Source organism: Neoarius graeffei, chromosome 15 (assembly GCF_027579695.1).
Source record: "Neoarius graeffei isolate fNeoGra1 chromosome 15, fNeoGra1.pri, whole genome shotgun sequence".
NCBI lineage: Eukaryota > Metazoa > Chordata > Actinopteri > Siluriformes > Ariidae > Neoarius > Neoarius graeffei.
Window position 1 is genome coordinate 13,816,418 of NC_083583.1, and position 26,966 is coordinate 13,843,383.

At 41.4% G+C, this 26,966-nt stretch overlaps 1 protein-coding gene and 1 pseudogene across 1 annotated transcript; one reads left to right on the forward strand and one right to left on the reverse strand.

Annotated features, from left to right (window-relative positions):
• Nucleotides 1–5,003, forward strand: part of LOC132899792 (potassium voltage-gated channel subfamily G member 4-like) — a 42,432-nt pseudogene extending 37,429 nt beyond the window's left edge.
• Nucleotides 5,004–12,501: 7,498 nt separating this feature from the next.
• On the reverse strand, nucleotides 12,502–13,890 carry LOC132899793 (beta-1,3-galactosyltransferase 1). Its single transcript, XM_060941909.1, has 2 exons — nucleotides 13,856–13,890; nucleotides 12,502–13,594 (listed from the first exon to the last, which is right to left on the reverse strand). Exons 1-2 carry the CDS (start codon nucleotides 13,888–13,890, stop codon nucleotides 12,502–12,504), a joined length of 1,128 nt encoding a protein of 375 aa, XP_060797892.1.
• Nucleotides 13,891–26,966: the final 13,076 nt, after the last annotated feature.

The following is a 26,966-nucleotide window of genomic DNA, read 5'->3' on the forward strand; positions in this document are numbered from 1 at the left end:
GCCTGATCAAAGACCCGAAGCATCTCCTCCGTAAATAGCTTGAAGTCAGAACACTCGGGTCCCTGTCTTTGCCAGATGGCCGTTGCCCAAGCTCGTGCCTTACCAGCTAACAAGGTTATCACAAAGGCAATCTTGTGGCGATCTGTAGTGTAGGTGGTAGGCTGGAGCTCAAAGGTGAGTTGGCACTGGGTAAGGAACTCCCGGCACTCACCGTCATACCTCTGTGGTGCAGGAAGGCTGGGTTCGCGAGGTGAAGGAGACAGCGTGGCGGGAGGCACTGGAGCGGGAGCAGGAGCCGGATCAGGATGAGGAGATGCAGGCAGAGGTGTCAGCTGTGCCAGGGTTTTCCCAATTTGCTGGAGCAGTTCCTCGTGGCGAGCACGTTGGCTGGTGAGCGTTCGTCCATGAGCTTCCATGGTCGCTCCGAAGCGGCCCTGAAGGTTGGCCGGGTAGACAGTTGAAGCAGCCTCTGCTGAGTCAGTCATAACGGAGTCTTTCCATTAGAGTTTTGCTGGGATTCGAACCTGGTTCGCTGGTGTGATAATCCAGCAAACCCCCACTAGGCCACCAGGCGGAAGTAGAAAAGTATCAAAAGGTTTATTTACAATATATACAATCCACAGCAAAAAACAAAAGTAATCCAAAAGCTCAGAAGATAAAGGGAAAATAAAAAATATCCAAAAGTTCAAAGTCCAAAAATAAGAAAAGAAAAGGCAAAAATGCAAACGCTCAGAAGATCCAAAAAACAGTAAATACTAAGTCCAAAAGTCCAAAAAGAAAAGCAAAGTGCAAAACCAAAAAGACAAAGGCAAGGAACACGGTACAGAGGAAACTGGAGCTAAACATAACAGCACAAAGACTCCGTGACAAGAGGACTGAACTCAGGGGTATAAATACACAAACTAATTAAGGACAGGGCGGGGCAGGAAACAGGCAATAAGACAAAAACAAAACACAGAACACAGTGGTGACCTCTAGAGGCCAAAACAAACATGACCAGAAAAAGAAATAACAGCGGCCTCTAGAGGCCAAAACAGTCCCAGTCCTAACAATATATACATACTTATACACACACACACACACACACACACACACACACACACACACACACACGTAAATTGGTGCAAATAAACAAACAGTCAAGGGCACTTGAGGTATAGCAGGTAAACATGAAATAAGCAGTATAAACAAACTAGCAGCTGTTAAGATGAGGTAGTGCGGAATAGTGCAAATGAGTAAGGTAAAGTGAGATCTGCGGTCCCTGAGTTCAGTGTGTTAATGAACGATGAGGTGTGTGTGTGTGTGTGTGTGTGTGTGTGTGTGTGTGCGTTTGGGGGGGAACTGTGAGGATGACATGTCAGATGCTGAAGGAGGGTGTGCGAGCAGAATCTGTGGCAGGGGGCAGAGGGGGGAGGAGGGGCAGAACAGGGAGGGAGTTGAGCCTCCTGACTGCCTGGTGAAAGAAACTGTTCTTGAGCCTGCTGGTTTTGGCCCAGAGACTCCACAGTCTCCTCCCCGACGGCAGCAGGCTGAAGAGGCTGTGAGATGGGTGGGTGGGGTCACCTGCAATCCTGATGGCTTTGCGGGTGAGGCGGGAGTTATAAATATCCATTAGAAAAGGGAGAGAGACACCAATGATCCTCTCAGCTGCTCTCATGATGCGCTGCAGAGACTTGCAGCAGGACACGGTGCAGGCGCCATACCACACGGTGATGCAGCTGGTCAGAATGTTCTCGATGGTGCCTCTGTAGAAAGTGTGCATGATGGGGGCCGGGGCTCTTGCTCTTCTCAGTTTGCGGAGGAAGTACAGACGCTGTTGGGCTTTTTTGGCCAGTGATGCGGTGTTGTTGCTCCAGGACAGGTCTTCAGAGATGTGCACACCCAGAAACTTGGTGCTGCTCACCCTCTCCACTGCAGCACCGTCGATAGATAGTGGAGCATGCTGGGTGTGCTCTCTCCTGAAGTCCACAACAATCTCCTTAGTATTTTCCACGTTCAGACGGAGATTGTTGTCCTTGCACCACATGGCCAAGTGGCTCACCTCACTCCTGTAGATTGTCTCATCGCCATTGTTGATGAGACCCACCACATTCGTGTCATCCGCAAACTTAATGAAGAGATTTGAGCTGGATGTTGGTGCGCAGTCATTTTTCAGCAGAGTGAAGAGGAGGGGGCTTAGCACACATCCTTGGGGGGCCCCCGTGTTCAGTGTGATGGTGCTGGAGGAGTTGCTGCCGACCCGTACAGTCTGTGGGCTCCCCGTCAGGAAGTCCAGCAGCCAGTTGCACAGGGAGGTGTTGAGTCCCAGCTGGTCCAGTTTATGAATGAGCTGCTGAGGAATGATTGTGTTGAATGCTGAGCTAAAGTCTATGAACAGCATTCTGACATAGACTTTTCTGAAAGAGATGTCGTTGCATCTGTGCTACAGAAGAACAAAGGACAAAGAACTAGCCATTGATACCGGACCTTTAGCCAAAGTTCAATGTATTTGATCTTCGCATAGTTGCAATAATAACTGAACCGGTTAGTTACTGCAGCCCATGCAGTATTTTAAAGACAAAAGGCAACCAGATCCCTTTTCCCTTTTGCAATGTCGACAAACTACAAACAAGATTCCTTCCAGATCATCGGATGACCGACGGGACACCGAAGATCTTCAGCTGACAAGCTGTAAAAGTGAAAGGAACAGAACTGTTTTCTCCCTGGACCTGCGCTCCGCGCGGCCTTCAGATAACAGACGGCGCACTTTCAGTCACCAAACAAGAGCGATCTCAAGTAAGGCTGGCATCTGGGCAATTGTTAGTCTTAGTTGTGGCTAGTTAAAGTGAAGAGTGTTGTTTATTTGAATTCATTTATGGTTTAAATTTGCGCATTTTGATTCACATGATAGTCGGTCTTAGACCGCGTGTTGTTTGATTTACTTTGTTTACTATCTGTATTTAGTTAGATTGTGCATGCTCTCTCTTTTTAACTCCCTCTGTCGCACTACACTCCTCAACAGTGGGATTTCAGGAGTAGCTAAGGGTTGAGTAGAAGTTGGGTTTAAGGCCTAGCCGAGACTAGTTTTTAAACTACAGATCCTTTGTCTCTCTCTCTCTCTCTCTCTCTCTCTCATGCACTCTCCTTGTTGCCCATCCCCCTTTAAGCAAGACCTAGCACAATACTCGCGCATTCCATTCACATACTTTCACACACACACCCTTACACACACACTCTCACACACACATTCACACAGACACACATAAACACGTGATTTCCCTCTCACATTTTAACAATCACTCGCCCCTACACTGTAAACTTGCATATAGCTTATTACTTCTGATCATCATTAGTGCTTTAGTTATTATCATATACACTATTGATTCTTATTGGGTGACATTGTATCACCATTTATATTGAATTATTCCTTGGCTGCTATTGTTGCTACGTCTGATCAGTATTAGTTTGCTAATTCATGTCAGCTATTTCAATAAATGGTACCATTGGAATAAACTGTGTCCTGTCTATTGCTACAACATTCACTGAGTGCCAACCTCTGCCAAACAAGTATTCTAATAGCCTTCACCCATTTGGTTGTTATATGAATGTTATAAATCTAGAGTAAATGTATTTAAATTAGAGCTACAATACTCACTAAAACCATAGCAACATCACCACTAAGTTATTCCATTGATTTTAATAGTTTAGCTATAAACTATTAGACACTTGAATTGATTAATGAATTTATGAGACTGATTCCTTTTTACATGAGACTGATTTGATAAGCCTGTTGCACCTACACACAGTTTGCTTTTCACTGCATTCAAGTCATGAGCGAAAAAACCTAAACTATAGGACCTACTATTAATTATAAATTTATACCATAAACTCTTCAGCTCAATCTCACATAGCAATTTACTTAAAAAAAAAAAACCTTATTGATTAAATAAAAAATGGCAAGGATATCTCGGTATCTGCAATAGTAATTTTTTTTTAAGGGCTTCCCCCCAAAAAAAATCTGCACTGGTGTTCTAGAACATCTCTGCTATCGGCCTGAGCCTGTCTTAAAGTGACCCACAAAACAATATGCAAGGCGTCTGCTGAAATCTGGTAGATGTTTCGGTCTGGGGTTTTTTCAGTCTTTTTTTTCAGGTCTGTCAGTCACGGTTAAAAACGGGAACATTTCCGGGGACAGACCCAGAAATAAGGCACCGTTTTTGGTGGCCTGTCCCCGGAAAATGGGGACGTCTGGGCACCCTACCTTATTTTGTACCTCAAACTTGCTGTTTAGAGCATTAGAATGTGATAGGATTCCTGTCCATAGCCACAGTTGTTTCTTATTTTGATAACAAGGCTCCATTTTATGAGGGCCAGACTGTGGCTACCTTTTGTTAGGTAAGGCTGTGAAGTGTTTTCCCTTGTATCCTTTTTTTAGCTAGTTTAGAAAGAGTACTGTCTCATTTCAGTATTTTATGAGCCTGCCACGCAACAAAAAAAAACTTAATTACTAGCTACAATTATTTTTCTGAGATCATGGTGAAATTGTTGCATTATTTAGCATGAATTTCTGATTATATTATACATAGGAGGTATTTTAACACAAATCTTTTTTAAGGTGAGTCTAGGTACATTTTCAGTTTAAATGTTCAGACAATCTTGTGTGAGAATGTGTCAGAAACCATCTTGTGGTCTTCACCACTGACTTGCATTAAAACCATTTCTTGTAACAAATACAGACTTGTTATGAAGTAGTAAAACCCTTAAAATGCCATATGGTACAGTGGACTACAGCAACATGGTCCTACACACCATCCCAGGTCACGTGGTGGCTCAGCATCCTAAGCGGCATACTTATCATAGCTTTCCCAGCTACCTCTATTTTCTATGTGTTCTGATGCTCCTACCATGAGCTGAAACAGAAACATGCAATTGATGTGCAAAGAAGAAAGAGTTGCCTTTTTAACCATGGAGGTGGCCACATTGTTCTAATTTTGGTTTGGTGTCACACTCTTACCATGAGCTGAGACAGGAACACAAAATGGTGTGCAGAGAGAAAAGAGCTGCTTTATAAGCCACGGAGGAGGTCTGGATAGAATCAGAGAAGGATTCTTACTGTTGGATGCAAGAATATCCCAACAAACTCCATGAGGGTGAAAATAATCAATCAATCAATCAATCAATCAATCAATCAATCAATCAATCATAAGGATGGGTCTAAAAAATCTGTTTTAACAGCCACAGTCTGTTTGGACTTGCAATAGATACTGAAACTAGTGATTATGGGAGTTGCAGTAGGACTTGGTATGGTGAGTTCATCTTTGCACAATAAAGACAAAAGACTCAGGATTGAAGCTGTGGCTTAAAATGCTTCTGGGGTTTTCTTTTGGTCTTGTCACATCATGACTTCTAAATCCTGGTGTGTTGAAGCAAAGTACATGACTGAAGTACTTTACTGCATATTACCAGTAAGAGCATGTGTATCTCCTTATATGTCTAAAATATTCTGTGCACTTTTCATAAAGAAGTACAGCAACAATGACACTGAGTATTGGTACAGTTGTAACAGTAACACAATAACTGCGATTTAGGATTAGACCATGCTTTCTGTTTTAGGTTTGTCACAGACATAATCTTCTTGAAGGTTACCGAATTAACTTGAATTATACTCAGGGTGGGGCAGCACAGTGGTGTAGTGGTTAGCGCTGTCGCCTCACAGCAAGAAGGTCCAGGTTTGAGCCCTGTGGCCGACAAGGGCCTTTCTGTACGGAGTTTGCATGTTCTCCCCGTGTCCGCGTGGGTTTCCTCCGGGTGCTCCGGTTTCCCCCACAGTCCAAAGACATGCAGGTTAGGTTAACTGGTGACTCTAAATTGACTGCAAGTGTGAATGGTTGTCTGTGTCTATGTGTCAGCCCTGTGATGACCTGGTGACTTGTCCAGGGTGTACCCCGCATTTCACCCGCAGTCAGCTGGGATAGGCGAAAATTTTGCTTATAATCCTGTGTGTGTGTGTGTGTGTGTGTGTGTGTGTGTGTGTGTGTGTGTGTGTGTGTGTTTTAGTGTTTTCAAGTACAAATTCAAAACCTATATTTCATTTTATTTATTTATTTAAATCACAAATATGTTTGGTACACGATTCCCATTCATTTCTAAATATATTATGCTTCTTAATTTAAATCTACTATGAAATACTGTACCTACAAATGTTTTACATAATCACAGACTCCCTTAATGGTATTTATGTACATGATGTGATCTATTGTTGTTGCATTCTTCACCAGAGCATTGCCAAAGTTAATTCCTGTGCTTTACCCCATGATTGTGCTAAGTGATTCTCATTCTGATGGTTTTATTTTAAAGCCCATCCACTCCACTGTAGTTTTATTTCACAAATAGTGAGTCCCAGGTTTGATACATTGATTAAACAGCAGAAATAAGGGGGGGGGGGTCAATATATGATATAGTGACAGAAGGAAACAGAGTCAGGTTACATGGGGTATGTGTCACTTTATACAATCAGCTTTCATCTAAAAAAATTAGGAAATCTGAGATGAAGCTTCCTCAAAGTCTATCTAAAACCACTTTTCCGTGGAGGTGCTTCTGCTTATAGGTTTTGAATTTGTACTTTAAAACACTAAAACACACACACACACACACACACACACACACACACACACACACACAGAGTGCACCAGACACAGGATTATGAGCAAAATTTACATGCTTGCGACAGCCGATCTTATCATATCTGATGCACTTTAAGGAAGAAAAATGTGTGCATGCAATCATCATTAATTATTAACTGAAACGTCTTAAATGCTCTCAGATTGCAATATTGCAAGACTTGATTTGTGTTTTGTTTTGTTCAGGAAAACATATATAGCTCATCTCATTATCTCTAGCCGCTTTATCCTGTTCTACAGGGTCGCAGGTAAGCTGGAGCATGTCTGTGAAGATTCTCAATCATCCAGGTCATAGTAAACTGTGGGTGGTAGAAATGGGCAACTGGACTTGCTTGAAGATTCTTGAAAATGTTTCACCTCTCGTCCGAAAGGCTTCCTCAGTTCTGTCTGACTAATAGGGAGTATCAGATATTTATGATCATAAATATCTGATACTCCCTATTAGTCAGACAGAACTGAGGAAGCCTTTCGGACGAGAGGTGAAACGTTTTCAAGAATCTTCAAGCAAGTCCAGTTGCCCATTTCTACCACCCACAGTAAGCTGGAGCCTATCCCAGCTGACTACGGGCGAAAGGCGGGGTACACCCTGGACAAGTCGCCAGGTCATCACAGGGCTGACATAGACAACCATTCACACTCACATTCATACTATGGTCAATTTAGAGTCACCAGTTAACCTAACCTGCATGTCTTTGGACTGTGGGGGAAACCAGAGCACCCAGAGGAAACCCACGCGGACACGGGGAGAACATGCAAACTCCGCACAGAAAGGCCCTCGCCGGCCACGGGGCTCGAACCCGGACCTTCTTGCTGTGAGGCGACAGCGCTAACCACTACACCACCGTGCCGCCTGAAAACATATGGGTCTGTCTCAGAAACTGGGTACTATAGGGGTACCCCACTAAACATGCTCACAGTCAATAAACTATACTGTACGGTTTTGAATGGTGATGTTGGTTTTAAATTGAAATAAAATGATGAAAGAAATAATACAGATAAAACTAAATCTTTGATGTGAATATTCAGAATTTGGCAAAAATTCTGCAAATTTGTGGAAAAATGGCAGCTTGATCTGAGACATGATAAATGGTTGACTACATCGCATTCCCTTAAAGGAACAGTCCACCGTACTTCCATAATGAAATATGTTCTTCTCTGAATTGAGACGAGCTGATCCGTACCTCTCCGAGCTTTGTGCGACCTCCCAGTCAGTCAGACACGCTGTCACTCCTGTTAGCAATGTAGCTAGGCTCAGCATGGCCAACGGTATTTTTTGGGGCTGTAGTTAGATGCGACCAAACTCTTCCACGTTTTTCCTGTTTACATAGGTTTATATGACCAGTGACATGAAACAAAGTTCAGTTACACAAATTGAAACGTGGCGATTTTCTATGCTATGGAAAGTCCGCACTATAATGACAGGCGTACTAACACCTTCTGTGCGCTTCGACAGCACATTGATACCTTCACTCCTCTTCAGGCACGGCCAGGTGGGCGAATGCCCTGGTCCGTCCGCCCTGTCTAAAAAAATGGTACAACTTGAGCCCCATGGTAAAATTGGGACTTTGTCATTTTTCCGCATGAGGCCCATGGTAAAACCACACTTCCAGGAGGGGCTGCCATCTGCCTCCCAAGCCGGCTGAGAGCGCTCCTCGTCGGGCACGGCCAGGCGGGCGAATGCTCTGGTCTGTCCGCCCTGTCTAAAAAAAATGGTACAACTCCGAGTGAAGGTATCAATGCGCTGTCGAAGCGCACAGAAGGTGTTAGTACGCCTGTCATTATAGTGCGGACTTTCCATAGCATAGAAAATCGCCACGTTTCAATTTGTGTAACTGAACTTTGTTTCATGTCACTGGTCATATAAACCTATGTAAACAGGAAAAACGTGGAAGAGTTTGGTCGCATCTAACTACAGCCCCAAAAAATACCATTGGCCATGCTGAGCCTAGCTACATTGCTAACAGGAGTGACAGCGCGTCTGACTGACTGGGAGGTCGCGCAAAGCTTGGAGAGGTACGGATCAGCTCATCTCAATTCAGAGAAGAACATATTTCATTATGGAAGTACGGTGGACTGTTCCTTTAAAAAGGTTGTAGTCCACTGAAAAGTCTACAGTTATCAATAATTGTATTTTAAGTTGTAACTTTATACACCTAAGGATTGGTGTACTCACAGAATAATCACAACCGTAATAAAACATCATGCAAAATATTTGATCACCGTTGTAACTCCATTTTCCGCAAACCCAAAACCAATACGATCGTGTGTTTTGATCTAAACAGAAAGCCTCAGGGTCAAGGTCACTACCTCACCAAAAGTAGGAACTTAAAATCACTATGCCATATAAAAACTTAGTTATAAATCTGCAATTTTGTTTTTTAAAATGAAAGCTGAAAGTTAGGTATAGAATATGTTTCTTACAGAATATGTTACGATGGTAGCTGGTCTTGTATGAATTTCTGAGCTATAAAATGAGTTGTGGTCTATTTTTTACTGTAGCGTGTTAGTTGTGTGCGGGGAAGGACACACATTAATAATTTGCATGTGTAGAATGGAATTTTCCACTCCAACAGTTAGAAGTTGATCGTGCTACCATTTGCGGTCTTTCTGTTACGCGAGTGATCTGTTCGGATGTTATCGCTGAAAAGGTGAGTTTTGACAGTTTTATTTTGTTTTAGTCTTGCAGTATAAGGCAATAGAATGTTTCTTTTTCATCTTTCTTTCATATTTCATAGTGTTTGCATATTTTTGGCCAATATTTTGCAACCATGGTCAATTTAGATCGAACTTTTGATAGAATCTACGGCCAGTCATTTTGCCCCGCCCCCACCTCGCGCTCTGTCCAGTGCGGTAGTGATGTCCCGTTGCTTGCGCGCCGCAGCAAAGACCCGCGTGGCTTTCAGCCGGTACAGTCGTTGTTCTTTTACCAGCGCCGTTATTCTAATCTTTCTGGTGTGTTCTCGATGTTTCCATTCTGTCCTATTTCACCATATCTCATCTCATCTCATTATCTCTAGCCACTTTATCCTTCTACAGGGTCGCAGGCAAGCTGGAGCCTATCCCAGCTGACTACGGGTGAAAGGCAGGGTACACCCTGGACAAGTCGCCAGGTCATCACAGGGCTGACACATAGACACAGACAACCATTCACACTCACACCTACGGTCAATTTAGAGTCACCAGTTAACCTAACCTGCATGTCTTTGGACTGTGGGGGAAACCGGAGCACCTGGAGGAAACCCACGCGGACACGGGGAGAACATGCAAACTCCACACAGAAAGGCCCTCGCCGGCCACGGGGCTCGAACCCGGACCTTCTTGCTGTGAGGCGACAGCACTAACCACTACACCACCGTGCCGCCGTAGTTATTTTATATGTAAATCAATTTTACAAAAGCATTTGAATTGTAATTAAAAAAATTTCCACAGTGGAGGCCAGATAAAGCAAGATGCTATCTTTATTCTTATTAAACATGACAAAAGAAACACTGAGTGTTAGGTAAATGCAAAAAAAATAGTAAAATTAGAAAATTTATTTTTTGACCATAATGTCCCAAATGAGAGACCGGTTTCTGAGATGGACCCATATATATATATATATATATATATATATATATATATATATATATATATATATATATATATATATATATATATTGTGTATATATATATATATATATATATATATATATATATATAATGATATTACATAGTGGTGCGAAGATATATTTATCTTCAAGTGGTGAACATATTTCATGAACAGTGAATGAGTGAAGTATTTTTGAACACAAGAAGATAAATTTCATATCTTTTTGCCACTGTGTAATATTATTTTTATTATATAGACACATCCACAAAAGATGCACAAGTATATCAAAAGAATTTTCATTTTGAACCAGTTCACTATTTTGACAACGTGTGCCAAGCCAGTGGGAAAACATTGAAAGTGACATCATCGATACCCTCATGAGTGAAGATACTGGAAAAATATGTCACTCAGATCTCTGATGTATTTCATCTGAAAAATACGAGTTTTTCAACGAGAAGATAAATTTCATATCTTCAAGTCAACATATGATTTTCTTTTTATTATATAGACACATTCACGGGCGGCACGGTGGTGTAGTGGTTAGCGCTGTCGCCTCACAGCAAGAAGGTCCGGGTTCGAGCCCCGTGGCCGGCGAGGGCCTTTCTGTGTGGAGTTTGCATGTTGTCCACGTGGGTTTCCTCCGGGTGCTCCGGTTTCCCCCACAGTCCAAAGACATGCAGGTTAGGTTAACTGGTGACTCTAAATTGACCGTGAGTGTGAATGGTTGTCTGTGTCTATGTGTCAGCCCTGTGATGACCTGGCGACTTGTCCAGGGTGTACCCCGCCTTTCACCCATAGTCAGCTGGGATAGGCTCCAGCTTGCCTGCAACCCTGTAGAAGGATAACGCGGCTAGAGATAATGAGATGAGATGAGATGAGACACATTCACAAACAAAAAGTACCTAAATTTATCAAAACAATTCATCGATATCCTCACAAGTGGAGATATTGGAAAATATGTTACTCAATGACCCAGATGTACTTTGTATGAAAAATACCACTGGTGTATTTCCCAATAAAACACTCATGTCCATATAATAAATATGTATTACACTTTACTAGTGTATTACAATTTACTAGTGTATTACACTTGTACATAATATGAATATGAACTGCACACCACAGAAACAGCTTTTCAAGGCAGAATCTTTAATGATGTTGAGTACAATCGTCATTTTGACATCCTTACAAACTGCAGTACTGTAGGGCAGCAGTCAAATTTCAAAACAGCACACACCAAAGTTGATATTTTACCACAATCTCTGATTTGCACATATTTGTTTTCTCCATTCTCTAGAATCTTCTTTTTCGGTGCAGGTTTGCAAATTCAAATTCAAAGACAACAAACTTTACATGTTCATGTCTAGGCATCACTGTTCTCACACACATATATTATGTCTAAATGCTTGCCCCAAGTGCTGTCCTATGTCTTTACTTCCTCTTTTTAGTTCAGTAGAAAGACTGCTTGAAGTGCAATTCGAATACATCAGCTGTTGCACCACTGCATAAAATTAGCTGAAGCTATTTAAACCTTTCTGTGCTCAATCAGTAAAACAATTTTTTTTTTTACATTTTGTTTTTCTCAGTAAGACAGTGGGTTAATAAATACAATGAAATAAAGCAGATTTCAATTAGTTGTAATATATTTCACACTTCAGTCTCAAAATTCCACCAGTCTTCCCAATGTTAACCTGTCAAGTGGATCAAAATTTTTACTGGTGCTGTTTTTCTGTATTTGGAATTAAATTCTTCTGGTAAGTTTTCAATGTTGTGAGTTACATTTGTGCAAAATGTAAATTTGTATAGCCCCTTCAGACATAATGTGTACAATTGTACACATGAAGTTCTATAGCATTTTTCTTTGTGTCCGAAGGGGATAGCACATTTTGCATATGTAAACTGTCTCTACCACCATCATCAAAACACCAAGTGATAAAAGCTCAAAAGATCAACTGAGATTTTAGAAGAGTTGTATTCATCTCTTCAGTACAGGTCCATGGACTTGTTGAATTGATGCCAAGGTGCATTGAAAATACTTCAGAATGAGGTGACTATTCAACATATCTCTATCTTCTTATAATCCATTACAGACTCCTACACAGCAAATTCCTCAGTGTTGAATTAACACTTTCAGAGTTAATTTGTGTCCAATTGGACCTATATAAACACAGTAGGGTGTTAAATCAACACTCTGGGTGTTAATTCAACACTGGGAATTTTGCTGTGTAAATCATTTTATATGCTCATCCAAGTTTAACAAGGTGGACCTGGTTTCTTAAGGTCTTTCCAAGAATTCACTTGTTCCTCCAGGCTATTTGTTGTTGTAGCAATGAGTTTTGAATAACGACAGCGGTCGTAAGGAACAGGGAAGACATTAAAGAGGCTCTGATCATCTGGACTGGTGAAAGGTATTTCTAGATACCTCATACACAGTCCTAAAAATACATCTTCAATGTAGATACCTTTGACATGCTTCGCTCCTTCAATGAGCTTGTTAGGAAGGTCCATGGAGAGCACATAGCCCAAGCCCAGAGCGTAAGGTGGATAAAAGTCTTCAGGAAACACATGTTTTGGCAGATACCATTTGGAGTTGGGGTTTCTGAGAACAACAGCACCCTTGGTCACAAGTCCTGTCATATAGTTCTCCCTGGGCGCTTGGAGAAGCACATTCATTAAAACATCCAGGTTTAGGAACATGTCAGAATCAATTTTCATAGCGTATGTAGCATTTTGGCAGTAGGTTGCCAACCATTCCATAGTCACCATAGTTTTGATGGTGAGGTTTTTATAGCTGTCCAGGAAATCACTCTGAATAATGTCATGGTGTTCCTCACTCTCTTGAAAGATCTTCTGTTGGAGCTCCTCTCTCCCTTCATGTCCAGGCTGACCAAGCAAAAAGAAAAGGCTCACCACTTTATCCATAACCATCTTCTCAGACCCCCAGGTGGCACGGACAGCATCCCGAGCTTCTCTGTTGTTTGGTGCTACGGGTACTAACAAGACTAAGAAGGGCTTGTCGTTCTGACACCTCTCTGATTCATTTAAAATGTAATGATAATTACAGGGATATGCCACGAGATATGGACTTTCACTTGTACATTGTTCACTTGGTATCTCACTTTCTTGAATGAAGGAAGATATCCATTCTCCAGCAGATGCAGTGGTGAAGGAATTTGAACTTGCTCTTGTAGTGTTGAATATCATCTGAACAGTCTCAGACCAAATTTCTGACACTTTTGATAAGTCCACATAGTAGAAAAGTAACATGGCTGTAATAACAAGTATCAAGAAGCCACCTTGGATACGAGAACATCGACATCCAAATGCTTCTTCCGGATGATCCGGGCTGAAAATGAAATAGATTATAATGTTTTCAACAAAGACACCATGTTTATTCGTTGGTGACCATGATAATCATAAATATGTTAATTCATCACAATTAAACAACCAAAAAAATTTCTAAAACAACTTCTCACTCCTTTTCATTAGCTGTATTATTAGCTGTGTCGTGAAGACTACATGCTGCGCGCGCACGCACACACACACACACACACACACACACATCAGTGTTAGGTAAAGCCTGGTGGAGTAAAGATAAATGCTGTACCTTCTTTCTCTAATTTTGCTGGTGCCTGCCACCATTTTTCCGTTGTTGCTACAGTGCCAACTTCTTCCTGGTCATCTGGCATGCCTTGTTTCCACATGAAAGTCAAAGCTTGTGTACTATCACAGAAAGATACAACTTTTTTCAGAGGTAAAACACAGAAACACTACCTGTTCCCTGCATTTAGCCACACCCCATATAAACCTACTTCACTGTAAAAAGAGGTTGTAGGGCGGACTGATGTAATCCGTTAAACCTCAAAGAAAAGAACTGCCAAAAGGATTAATTTCATACCTGACAAAATGTACTCTGTTAAAAGTAGATGGGATTGTGCTATAGGTTTGTTGTGGCAAGTGCCGGATGTGGGAGGCGCTATTTCTGAGAGGTTATTTGCACTTTGTAACCATAGTACTACCTCGAGAGGTTTCCAAAGGGCATGGTGTTTCAAAGAGAAGGAGTCTTCATGAGCTCAGAGTTTTCATGAGCTTGGTCTGATGACCAAACCTGGTCTATGAAAACCTGAATTTTTCCCCTTGCTTTCAGATCAAATTAAACTACCACCTGTTAGCAGCTGTACGTTAAAAGTAACATGAATGTTGGATTCCGTATACCATACATCTATAGCACTTGCATATGTTAGTGTATTAGACACAGAGAGAATGGAATGGCTTAAGACAATGATATCAGGTTATGCCCTTTATTGTGTGCTGTAATCCAGCACTGCAAACTGAATGAGGGGGGAAAAGGATGGAATATCTGAAACATTAGACATGTGGCAACCCATTTTATCAGCACACAGTGAAGTGAGACTTACACTATACATTGTTTCATTTGCCTAGCCTTCGGTTTAACCAGAAACTCCTCATTTGCAGTTTTATTTGCTAAGGTTGCGAATATCACAGCTTTAACAGATTAGAATGTGAGTTAAAAATTAAGAGCTATGGAGAAAATAAAAAACAATATTCCAAATGTAAAGGTGGAATGGAAGTACTGTAATAATTCCCAGAATTATTATTACACCCACACACACGTGTGTGTTTTAAAGTACAAATACAAAAATAGCCTTCAGTTGAACCAGAAACTCCTCATTTGCAGTCTTATTTGCAAAGGTTGTGAATTAACAGTTTAGAATGCGAGTTAAAAATGAAGAGCTATGGAAAAAGTCCATCCATTATCTGTAGCCGCTTATCCTGTAGAGTGTCACAGGCAAGCTGGAGCCTATCCCAGCTGACTATGGGCAAGAGGCAGGGTACACCCTGGACAAGTCACCAGGTCATTGCAAGGCTGACACATAGAGACAAACAACCATTCACACCTATGGTCAATTGAGAGCCACGAATTAGCCTAACCTGAATGTTTTTGGGGGAAACTGGAGCACCCGGAGGAAACCCACGCAGACATGGGGAGAACATGCAAACTCCACACTCGTCGGCCACTGGGCTCAAACCCAGGACCTTCTTGCTGTGAGGCAACAGTGCTAACCTTTAATAAATGACATTTGATCTGGCATTTGGACAGTTTGTTGATTCCCCTTTTATCACACACACACATGGGTGTAATAATAATTCTGGGAATTATTACAATACTTTCATTCCACCTTTACATTTGGAATATTATTTTTCATTTTCTCCATAGGGGCGGCATGGTGGTGTAGTGTTTCTTTGTGCGCCAATAATTCCCATGTGGTTGTTCTGTTGGTGATGAACACTTGATGAATCACATTTATTATTAGTAGGTGACATGAAATCTGCCTGCTTCGTTTGCATAAGTCAAGTCAAGTCAACTTTATTATCAATAATGCCATATGTGCAGGACATACAGAGAATTGAAATTGCATTTCCCTCTTATCCGCGGTGCCTTCTGTGGCGTCCTCAACTGGTCTCCCTGCACCCAGCGATATGTGAAGCGCCAAACTATAACCTCTCCATATTGAATGACCGTCTGTGTGTGGTGAAGAGCCATATCCTTCTCGAGGTAACCCTGTTAATATGCATGGGCATAGACAAAACACAGCGGATCTAGAGGAGTAAACCTTGAACAAAAATCCTGCTCTTTTCCATGGGTAGCAGTAGTTCCAGTGGCGTTCATTAAAAAACCAATGATACAGTGTTGAGAATGCAGTGGCCTCGCAGATGATCATACCTGGCAATGGGAGGGCACAAATGCTCCAGATAGCGGAGAACTATGGAAAGGATCGCACTATCCTAAAGTATGTTAGAGGCTGGCGACTTCTAGAAAACATAGCTAACAATCCGAGAATAAGTGATTTGTCAAAATATGTTGAATATGGCTACCGCGTACGGGGGAACCGACGGAACCGCTACCGCGTACGGGGAAACCGACGAAACAAACACAAGACAAGCTAGAAGGATACTCAGTCCTAAGAAAATCACGAGGCTAGGCTTCTGGAATGTAAGAACACTAAATCTTGTTGGTAAAGATGAACTTCTTGTTGATGAGTTAGACAAGTACAATATAGACATTGCTACAATATCAGAAGTGCATTGGACAGGATGTGGTGAAAAGTTTGTAATGTCGTCTAACTATACATGCAGTTACACTATCTTCTACTCAGGCAAGGCAAGGCAAGTTTATTTATATAGCGCATTTCATACACAGTGGCAGTTCAATGTGCTTTACAGAGGTAAAGGCAAAACAGTAAACAATAGAAAATAAAATTACATAAAATAAAGGGGAAAGAAGAGAGAAAAATAAAAATAATATAAGAATTAAACAATAGTAGAAATAAAATAATAAAATGAAGTAAAAGTTCAGTAAAAACAGCAGAATATAATAGAATAAAAGTTAAGTAAAGTTTAAAACATGCAAAGACTGTAAAAGTTAAGTAAAGTTTAAAACATGTAAAGATGATGATATTTATCAGTTAGCAGAAAGCATCTGAAAACAGCTTGGTCTTTAATCTAGATTTGAAGCTGCCAACAGCAGGAGCATTTTTAATGTCCTCTGGGAGTTGGTTCCATAGCTGTACTGCATAGTAGCTAAAAGCTGCTTCACCACACTTTGTTTTAACAACAGGTTTTACCAGTAAATTTTGCTGCTGCGATCTGGTAGATCTGATTGGGTTAGGCTGCTGCAACATATCAGAGAGGTAATTGGGCCCTGTACCATTTAGAGATTTGTACACAAGCAACAATGCTTTAAAGTCAGTTCTGTAGCTTACTGGAAGCCAGTGAAGGGACCTTAGAATTGGAGTAATGTGTTCTGTTCTTTTTGTTCGTGTGAGAACCCTAGCTGCTGCATTTTGAATCACCTGAAGTCGTTTGATGGTCTTTTTTGGCAGGCCTGTGAAAAGGCCATTGCAGTAGTCAACCCTACTAGAGATGAAGGCATGTATAAGTTTTTCCAGATCATTTTTTGACATAAGTCCTCTTAGTTTGGAAATGTTTTTTAGGTGATAAAATGCTGATTTAGTGATTGCTTTCATGTGACTGTCAAAGTTTAGCTTGCTGTCAATGAAAACACCAATATTTTTAACCATATCTTTTGTTTTAATCCCCTTTGTGTCAAGAATAGTGGTAATCCTGAGTCTTTCATCTTTTTTCCCAAATAGAATTACTTCTGTTCTATCTGTGTTCAGCTGAAGAAAATTTTGTGACATCCAGTTGTTGATTTGGTCGATACACTGGTAGAGACATTCAAGGGGGGCATAATCATTAGGTGATACAGCAAAATAAATTTGGGTGTCATCTGCATAGTAGTGATACAAAATTGAGTTGTTCTTGATAATTTGTCCAAGTGGAAGCATATAAAGGTTGAATAGTAATGGTCCAAGGATCGACCCCTGGGGGACACCATAGGTCAAGGACATTGATGTTGAGGTACAATTTCCCATGGTAACAAAGAAGCTTCTATCTTTTAAGTATGATTTTAACCAATTGATAACTTTACCAGTCAACCCAACCCAGTGTTCAAGTCGATATAGCAGTATGTTGTGATCAACATTATCAAAAGCTGCACTGAGGTCCAGTAACACCAGGACCGATGTTTTGCCTGCATCAGTATTAAGATGTATGTCATTTATAACTTTAATCAGCGCTGTTTCAGTGCTGTGATTGGCACGAAATCCTGACTGAAAGTTATCAAAACAGCTGTTTGATATCAAGAAGGCAGTTAATTGATTGAAAACAATTTTTTCAAGGATTTTCCCGATGAATGGTAGATTTGATATTGGCCTGTAGTTGTTCAATACTGAAGCATCCAGATTATTATTTTTAAGTAGGGGCTTTACAACGGCTTTTTTCAGGGACACAGGAAAAATGCCAGTCTCTAGGGATGTATTTATGATCTGAAGCACATCTGTAATTATGAGGTGAAGAACAGACTTAAAAAAGCTGGTGGGCAGAATGTCCAATTCAGGTGTTGAGGAACTGAGATTTTGTACAGTTTTTTCAAGAGTCTCGTAATCAATCAAACAAAATTCTGACATTGTGTTGAAATTGTCTGTCTGTGTTACTGGTGATTGCAGCTTTTCAGTTATTTGCAACTGAGATATAATATGAGCAATATTCTGCTGTATTTTATCAATTTTACCTTTGAAGAAGGATGCAAACTCATTGCATTTATTAACTGAGAGAAGTTTGGGTGCTAATTGTGGTGGCGGATTAGTTAGCTTCTCTACTGTTGAAAATAGCACATGGGCATTGTTCATATTCCTGTTGATGATGTTGGAGAAGAAAGACTGTCTTGCTTTACCAATTTCATAATTATATTTACAAAGCATCTCTTTATGGATTTGATAATGGATGTGAAGTTTAGATTTGCGCCATTTTCTTTCAGTCTTCCTACATTCTCCCTTTAGCAATTTAACAGCTAGGTATTGCTTCCATGGTGCTTTCTGCTTGTCATTGACTCTTTTGATTTTGAATGGAGCAATATCATCCATAATTTGGGTCATATTTAAATTAAAAATTTCCAGTAAGTCGTCTACAGAGTCTGACATTTTAGTTGAGATCCGTGAGAGAGCTTGCTCAAAGAGAACACGTGTTGTCGTTTATGACTCTCCTACCCATAGTCATTGAGCTGTTCTGAATGTGAGGGGACATAGAAACATCAGAGAAAACACAGAAATGATCAGATAAGGCCAGGTCAACAACAGTAGTAGAAACAGTAAGACCCTTTGCGATAACAAGGTCAAGGGTATGACCACGAGAGTGGGTCGGCCCTTGTACATATTGTACTAGGTTGAAGTTGTCAATAAGTGCAAGTAGTTCTCTGGCATAAGTGCTTTCAGGATTATCTACATGCAAGTTAAAATCCCCAGATATAATAAGACAGTCAAACTCTAAGCACATGACTGACAACAGTTCACCAAACTCTTCCAGAAAAACTTTGGCTGAATGTCTCGGAGGCCTGTAAATAGTTAATAACAATATGTTAGGAGAGCATGTAACAAGTGCACATAAGTGTTCAAAGGATGTAAAATCACCAAGTGAGGATTGTTTACATTGAAAAGAGGCTTTGCATATATTTGCAATCCCTCCACCTTTCCCATGTCGGGTAGCACTCATGAAATTAAAATTTGGGGGAGCTGCTTCAATTAGGGTGGTAGCACTCTTTGCTTGATCCAGCCATGTTTCAGTTAGAAGCAAAAAATCAAGATTGTGTTTGCAAATAAGATCATTAATTAAAAATGACTTGTTTGAAAGTGATCTAACGTTCAGAAGAGCTAGCTTTACAGAAAGTCTAGAAGTAATATCCGCTTGGGCACTCTGATGTTGTTTTGAAACAGGAAGGAGACTAGACTGGTTTACCCCCTGGGTTAAATATGCTCTATGTTTTCTATTTCTTATCAGCACAGGAATAGAGAATGGCACACAGTTCAGTCTGTTGGTTGATTTTCGATGAACTGGGTACACTGCTTGTCGTGAATGATTTGGGCTGGAAAAAGAGAGTGCAGCCATTGGCAGCAATCTCTGCATACTTTTAGGGAAATCCATGCAGGGGGGAGACGGAGCTGGTACAATAAAGTCAGAAGAGCGAGACTGAGATTGGGACTTTGGTGAGGTCTTTGTGAGTGTCTCCATGACTGTCTCTGTGGTGACTGTCTCCCTGACAGTCTCTATGATACTTGCATGGGGTTGAGATGTGGATGATGCAGCCTTGGCATGATTGTCTTTGGTCAGGTCCTCAATCTGGCTGGGCGATGCAGATATCTGTGGCTGCCCATTGTTAACAACATGCTCACATTCTCCATGTGATTGTTGATATCCTTGGTAGTCTGCCCCAGATGGTCCTTGGCAGTCTGCCCCAGATGGCTGTGTGTCCTTGTTGAAGCATCTTGAAGCACTTGTTTGAAGTGTGTCCTGTGCTTGCATGGGTAGTTGTTTTGGCTTTGCAGAGGTTTGTTGATATCTGTAACTGGGTCAGTCTGTGAGCACTTACCAGCAGTTCTGCTCAATGTTGGCTGAGAAAAGAATGCATGCTGGAGAGAGAGGCTGTAGTGATCAGCCAAAACTTTGGTCCCAATCCGGCTGAGTTCAGTGCTATTTGGCTTGAAGAATTCTCTGCGATTCCAGAAAAGGTTAAAATTGTCTATGAAGTTCATACCAAATGAAAAACAAGTTTTTCCAAGCCAGGTGTTAAGACTGAAGAGTCTAGTAAATGCAAAACTTCCCCTTGCAGGGAGTGAGCCACTGATAAAAGATTGTATTCTAGTCTTATAGAGGTCAGAAAAAAGTTTTCTGAAATCATCTTGGACAAACAGCTGTTCTCTGAAAACATCATTTGCTCCCACATGCACAACAATACGTTGGAAATCACATCATTATGGTGTAGCTTTCGCACCATAATGGAGGAAAATCACATCATTATGGTGTAGCTTTCGCAATACATACACAGTTTAAATCTGCCATTTCCTCATTTCTTCCAATCTCAGATCGCATAGCGGTCTTAGAAGTATCAGGACTTAGACCGATCTCCATCTTCTCTATATATGCTCCCACAGATGTCAGCATTACAAACGAAAAGGATAAGTTCTACAATGACCTACAGCGAGAAATAGCCAAAGTACCTCAAAACAACATAATCCTCATAGCAGACGATTTCAATGCAGAAACAGGTGCAGCACCTGTAGCAGATGTCATCGGCAACTTTGGCTACGGCACTTTGAACAACAATGGTGAAAGAATGCTAACATTCTGTGGACACAATCAGTTAGTAGCGGCAAACTCGTGGTTCTGTCACAAAAAACACCTCCAGCACACATTTGAATCAAATGATGGTAGAACAGTTAAGCAAATTGATAATCTACTTGTGTCAAGGAGAGATCGTTCGACTGTAGAGGATGTTAAAGTCAACCATAAAGCTAACATTCTATCAGATCACAAGCTAGTACTTGCAAAACTACAATTTCATCTGAAAGTAAGGAGATCCTCTAAACGTGAACCAGCAAGAAATCTCAAGGTATTAAAAGACGAACACGTACTGGAGCAATTTAATTTAAAGCTATCTAACAGATTCTCTGCTCTTTCTGACCTAAATGAAAATGATGACACTAATATAGAAACCTCTTGGAGGGAGATGGAGGATGCTCTGAAAGAGACTGTTAAGGAAGTTTGTCCAAAAAAGACAATCAGATCGAAAAAATGGCTATCTATACGCACTCTAAATAATGTGCAGAAACGTAAAACTACAAGAAACAATAGACAAAAGCGATTTCTGCAAAGAGAGATCAAAAGAAATCTTATTGAGGATGAAGAAAACTGGTGGATATCAAAAGCTACAATAATGGAGGAAGCTGGTGGAAAGGGAGATTCTAAGACTCTATTCCGGACCATAAATGAAGTGTCAGGGCAGACAAGATCGAGAATGCCTGCAATATTGAAGGATGAAAGCAACCGTCTGCTGAAAACTCCTGAAGATCGCCTTAAAGGCTGGACACAGTATTTCAGTAAGCTACATAATCGACCAGACCCACTTGAACAGGACCCAGAACTTGATAATGCTGTTCCTATTATCCCTCAAATGGAGATATCTATTGAGGTGCCAACAAATCATGAAATTCTAAAAGCTATCCAAAAGCTCAAAAATGAGAAATCACCTGGTGTGTATGATATTCCCCCTGAGGTACTTAAATCTTTACAAGGCAGAGGGTTTGAAAGGTTCTCAAAACTGTTAATGTGCATGTGGCAACAAAAGAATGTACCAAAGGACTTCAAAGATGGTATCATCGTACCTGTCTATAAAAAGGGAGATAAGGCGAAACTTGCAAATTACTGGGGCATCACCCTTCTATCAATTGCTGGAAAAGTCCTAACAACAATCATTCGAATGCGTCTAAGTGACCACTATGAAAAAATCCTGAGAAAACAACAAGCTGGATTTCGGAATGGAAAAGGATGTGTTGACCAAATCTTTAGCATACGTCAATGTATTGAAAAGAGATTGAGACATGGAAAATCAACGATCATCACCTTCATTGGTTTTGCTGCTGCATTTGATAGTGTACATAGGGGTTCGATGTGGAAAGTCCTCAGAAGAGCTGGTATACCAACACATATCATTGAAATTCTGACCAGCATGTACACTGATGCATCCTCTGTTGTCCGAACTGAAGATGGTACCTCTTCCCCCTTTGTTATATCCTCTGGTGTGCAGCAAGGTGATATCACCAATGATTTTTAATATTGTGCTGGACTACATCATGTTCAAGTCGATTCAAGAAGATGATGGTGTAATAGTTGCTGAAAATTTGGTTGCCTCAGATTTTGATTGTGCCGATGACATTGCCATAATACAGCCAGATGAAAGAACCACTCAACTTCTTCTTAACAGAATATGCCACCACGCCGAGAAATTAGGTCTCAGAATTAAACCTAGCAAAATCAAAGTGATGTTGATTCATTTAGAAAATCCATCTTTAACTGTGTATGATGAAGAAATCGAAGTTGTTGAAACATTCACTTACCTGGGATCTGTCATATCAGCCACTCAAATAACACCGACTGAGGATATCACCAATCGAATTGCAAAAGCATCTGCAGTGTTTGGTCATCTGAGGAAAGGACTCTGGTCAAGAAACAACATTTCTATTGCCACAAAAATGAAAGTCTATAAAACAGCTGTTCTGCCAACCCTTCTTTATGCCTCAGAAACATGGTGTATGACAAAAGCTGATGCGCAACGACTTGAGGTCTTTCAAATGGCATGTCTGCGATCCATAGCCGGCATCAGCTTACGATCTCACATCAGAAATGTGAACATCCAAGAAATGTGCTGCAACCAGCCAAACATTGAAGTGATAATCAGAAAAAATAGATTGCGATGGCTAGGACATGTGGCACATATGGAAGATGGTGCATTCTTCAAAGAGACTTAGAGAAGTAAGAAACCAAATGAATGGAGATGCACAAGAAATGCACCAAAGAAGACATGGAATAAAGTTATCGCCGAAGACCTTGAAGCGATGAAAAGAAGATATGGAGCTGCTAGATGGTGTCGAGAACAAACATCCATCATTTGTGAATTAGCTAGCAATAGGCAACATTGGAGACAAATTGTTTCATCTTTGGGACAGGTGACAGCTGTTTAAAGATGAGCTAAAGCCTTAAGTACAAGTAAGTACAAGTACAGTACACACAAGCTAAAGCTATCTAAGAAAAGACAGTGGCAATCCAGAAAGTATAAATATGGCAAATGTGGCAGTGTGAACAGAATTAACGGTATAAATTTAAATGTGATGAATGACAATATAAACAGAATGAACAATGCAAACGGGAACAGCAGTCTGACAGTATAGCAGGGCAATATAGCACGATATAAACAGAATTATCAGTATACATATGGCAGTATGAGCAGAATTTACAGTATAAGTATAAATATGGCATATATGACAATATAAACAGTATAGCAGTGAAGTCTATCAAAGATAAAAGATGTATAAAGTGTAAACAGTGTTGTAAACAGTTTTTATATAGTGCAATTGAGTAAAAAATATAATGTGTAGACAGTATTGTAAACAGTTTTTACATAGTGCAATTTAATTTCGTTAAAGTTTGTTAAAGTGGCTGGTGATATTTGGTTTGTTTATTAAGAGAAGGGGGTACTGGCCTGGGAGGGAGTTCAGCATCCTGACGGCTTGGTGGATGAAGCTGTCTCTCAGTCTGCTGGTTCTCGCCCGGAGGCTTCTCATTCTCCTCCCAGAAGGCAGGAGGCTGAAGAATTGGTGGTTGCGATGGGTGGAGTCACCTGCAATGCTGAGTGCTCTGCGGGCCAGGCGTGTGTTGTAAATATCCTGAAGGGAGGGTAGGGGGACACCGATGATCTTCTCAACTGCTCTCACTATGCGCTGCAGGGTCTTCCGGCAGGATGTAGTACAGCCGCTGTACCACACAGTGATGCAGCTGGTCAGGATGCTCTCGGTGGTTCCGCGGTAGAAGGTGTGCATGAAAGGGACTGGTGCTCTAGCTCTTTTCAGTCTGTGGAGGAAGTAGAGGCACTGCTGAGCTTTCCTGGCCAGCGATGCAGTGTTGCTGCTCCAGGAGAGATCCTCGGTGAGGTACACACCCAGGAACTTGGTGCTCACTCTCTCCACAGCTGCACCGTTGATGGTCAGTGGAGGATGCTGGGTGGAGGCTCTCCAGAAGTCGACAACCATCTCCCTCATCTTCTCCACATTAAGAGAGAGATTGTTGTCTCTGCACCACGCGGCCAGTTGACTCACCTCGTCCCTGTAGTATGACTCTTCATTGTTGTTAATGAGTCCCACCACAGTCGTGCCATCCACAAACTTAATGAAGAGGTTGCTGTTGTGTGTTGGTGTGCAGTCGTGGGTCAGCAGGGTGAAGAGAAGGGGGCTGAGCACACATCCTTGGGGGGGCCCTGTGTTCAGTATTATGGTGCTGGATGTGTTCAGGGTTCCTACAGATATTTTATGTTGAATTTACTACCTTTTTACTACCTTTTTACTACCTTCACAATTTTTTTTACTACCACAGTGACAATTTGGATTTGGACATTTTCTCACAATTTAACAAGGTAATCTTTGAGTGTATGCGTTAGTCCAAGTGAATGTGCTACATATAAGTTAGTGACAACTCTACCCAAAGAGTTGGATTGATGAGACAAGATAGAAAGAAAATCTGAATGTACCGGTAGTGTAACTCTTTCCCTTTGGACGCATAATAGAACCTCCCATTGCTAGGGCTACACATGGAGTAATGCATATTTGCATAAAAGAAAACAAACTTCCACATATAAGTTATAATTTTATTGAACTGTGAAACTGTGGCCCATAACCTCTTAACGGGTACACAGATTTGCACTAAACCTTGTGTGTCAACACTTCACATTAGGTACAAGATCTGATTACATTTTGTCGGCCAACACTTTCAAGATGGCCAACCTTTTGTTTGTGGAATAATCTTTTGAACAGGTGAACAGATTTGCACAAAAAATCTTGTGTGCTTAGGTACATCAACTCATTACATTTAAATCAGGTCAAATGGCAAACACGAACCCCCCCCCCCACACACACACACACACACACACACAAAGCGCACCAGGTGCACACACACATGGGTGCACACATGCATGACAAAGACAAGACACACACCCTAAAGATACAAAACACACATAACCCAAGCCCTATTTTGGCAGTCTCTCAACACATTGCCAAGTTTGCTTAAGATAGTCATTTGCACCAGTCCTGTAGTCGTGAAGGCCCGTGGGCAGAGTCAACACCTTCCTCCCAGAGATCAGTGTTTTAGAGGGTTAATCTTAATCATTTGAACAGTTCAACAGATTTGCTCATCACATTTTGGATGCCTCAAATGGCGCGCACACAATGCACCAGGCGCGCGCGCACAACGCACCAGGCGCACGCGCACACACAACATACCAGGCACACACACACAACGCATTACATGTGCCTCAGTTGTTTGACCTTTTCTTCGATCAACTTTTCAATGAACGCCTCTCGCTGATTGCCATCTACCGCCTTTAGCCAGTCTTTAAAATCAGGTTCCTCCAGCCAGAGGTCTGAAAATTTGCATTTCCCCATTGTTTAATTCTCATGCAGATGTCGCCAGTCGGGTTAACAGATAGATTCGACTAGAGCCGTATAAACAAAGTCAGTCTCGTACTAAACAATCTCTGGTATAAATTTATACTGGATTCGACCGTTATTGGAATTCAATGCGCATGCGCCACCAACTCCTCACTGCGGTCCTCCTCGATACATAAAAATAAATTCGCCCAAATGTAGTAATTTATGGATATTATGGCATGCAGGTTAATTAAACGAATTAGAAAACACATAGGCCAGTTGGATGGGGGTTAAAAAAAAAATTTATTACCACATCAGATTACGTTTACTACCTTTTACTACTTTTTACTGGCCATAATTTAGCCTATTTTAATTAACTACCTTTTACTACCTTTTAAAACCCCGCGGGAACCCTGGTGTTGCTGCCGACCCAGACTGCCTGTGGTCTTCCGGTCAGGAATTCCAGCAACCAGTTGCAGAAGGAGGTGTTAAGTCCTAGACAGTCCAGTTTCTGTATCAGCTGCTGGGGGATGATTGTGTTAAATACTGAACTAAAGTCTAAGAACAGCATCCGCATGTAAGAGTTCTTAGTGTCCAGGTGAGTGAGAGCTGAGTGGAGAGTGGTGGATATTGCATCATCAGTGGACCAGTTGGCCCGATATGCAAATTGGTATGGGTCCATGGAGGGAGGGAGGATGGATTTGATGTGCTGCATGACTAACTGCTCGAAGCACTTCATAATGATGGGGGTCAGTGCCACAGGGTGGTAGTCATTGAAGCAGGATGAAGAGGCCTTCTTTGGAACAGGGATGATGGTGGTGCTCTTGAAGCAGGTGGGGACAACAGCTTGGCTCAGGGAGGTGTTGAAGATGTCTGTGAGGACATCTGTGAGCTCCTCTGCACAGTCCTTTAGCACACGACCTGGAATGTTGTCAGGTCCTACAGCTTTGCGGGTGTTGATCCTGGAGAGGGATCTCCTCACACTGGCTGGAGACAGGGACAGCACCTGGTCATCCAGAAGGGGTGGTGTCTTCTGTGCAGGCATGCTGTTGTCGGCTTCAAACCGTCCAAAGAAGTTGTTCAGACTGTTCAGCAGAGTGATGTCCTTGT

Excerpts from the sequence above, each read along its gene's own strand:
- LOC132899793 (XM_060941909.1), bottom strand. The coding sequence starts at position 13,890 with ATGGTGGCAGGCACCAGCAAAATTAGAGAAAGAAG. Across the intron at positions 13,595-13,855 it reads AGCAAAATTAGAGAAAGAAG|CCCGGATCATCCGGAAGAAG; the intron begins GTACAGCATTTA and ends TTTCATTTTCAG.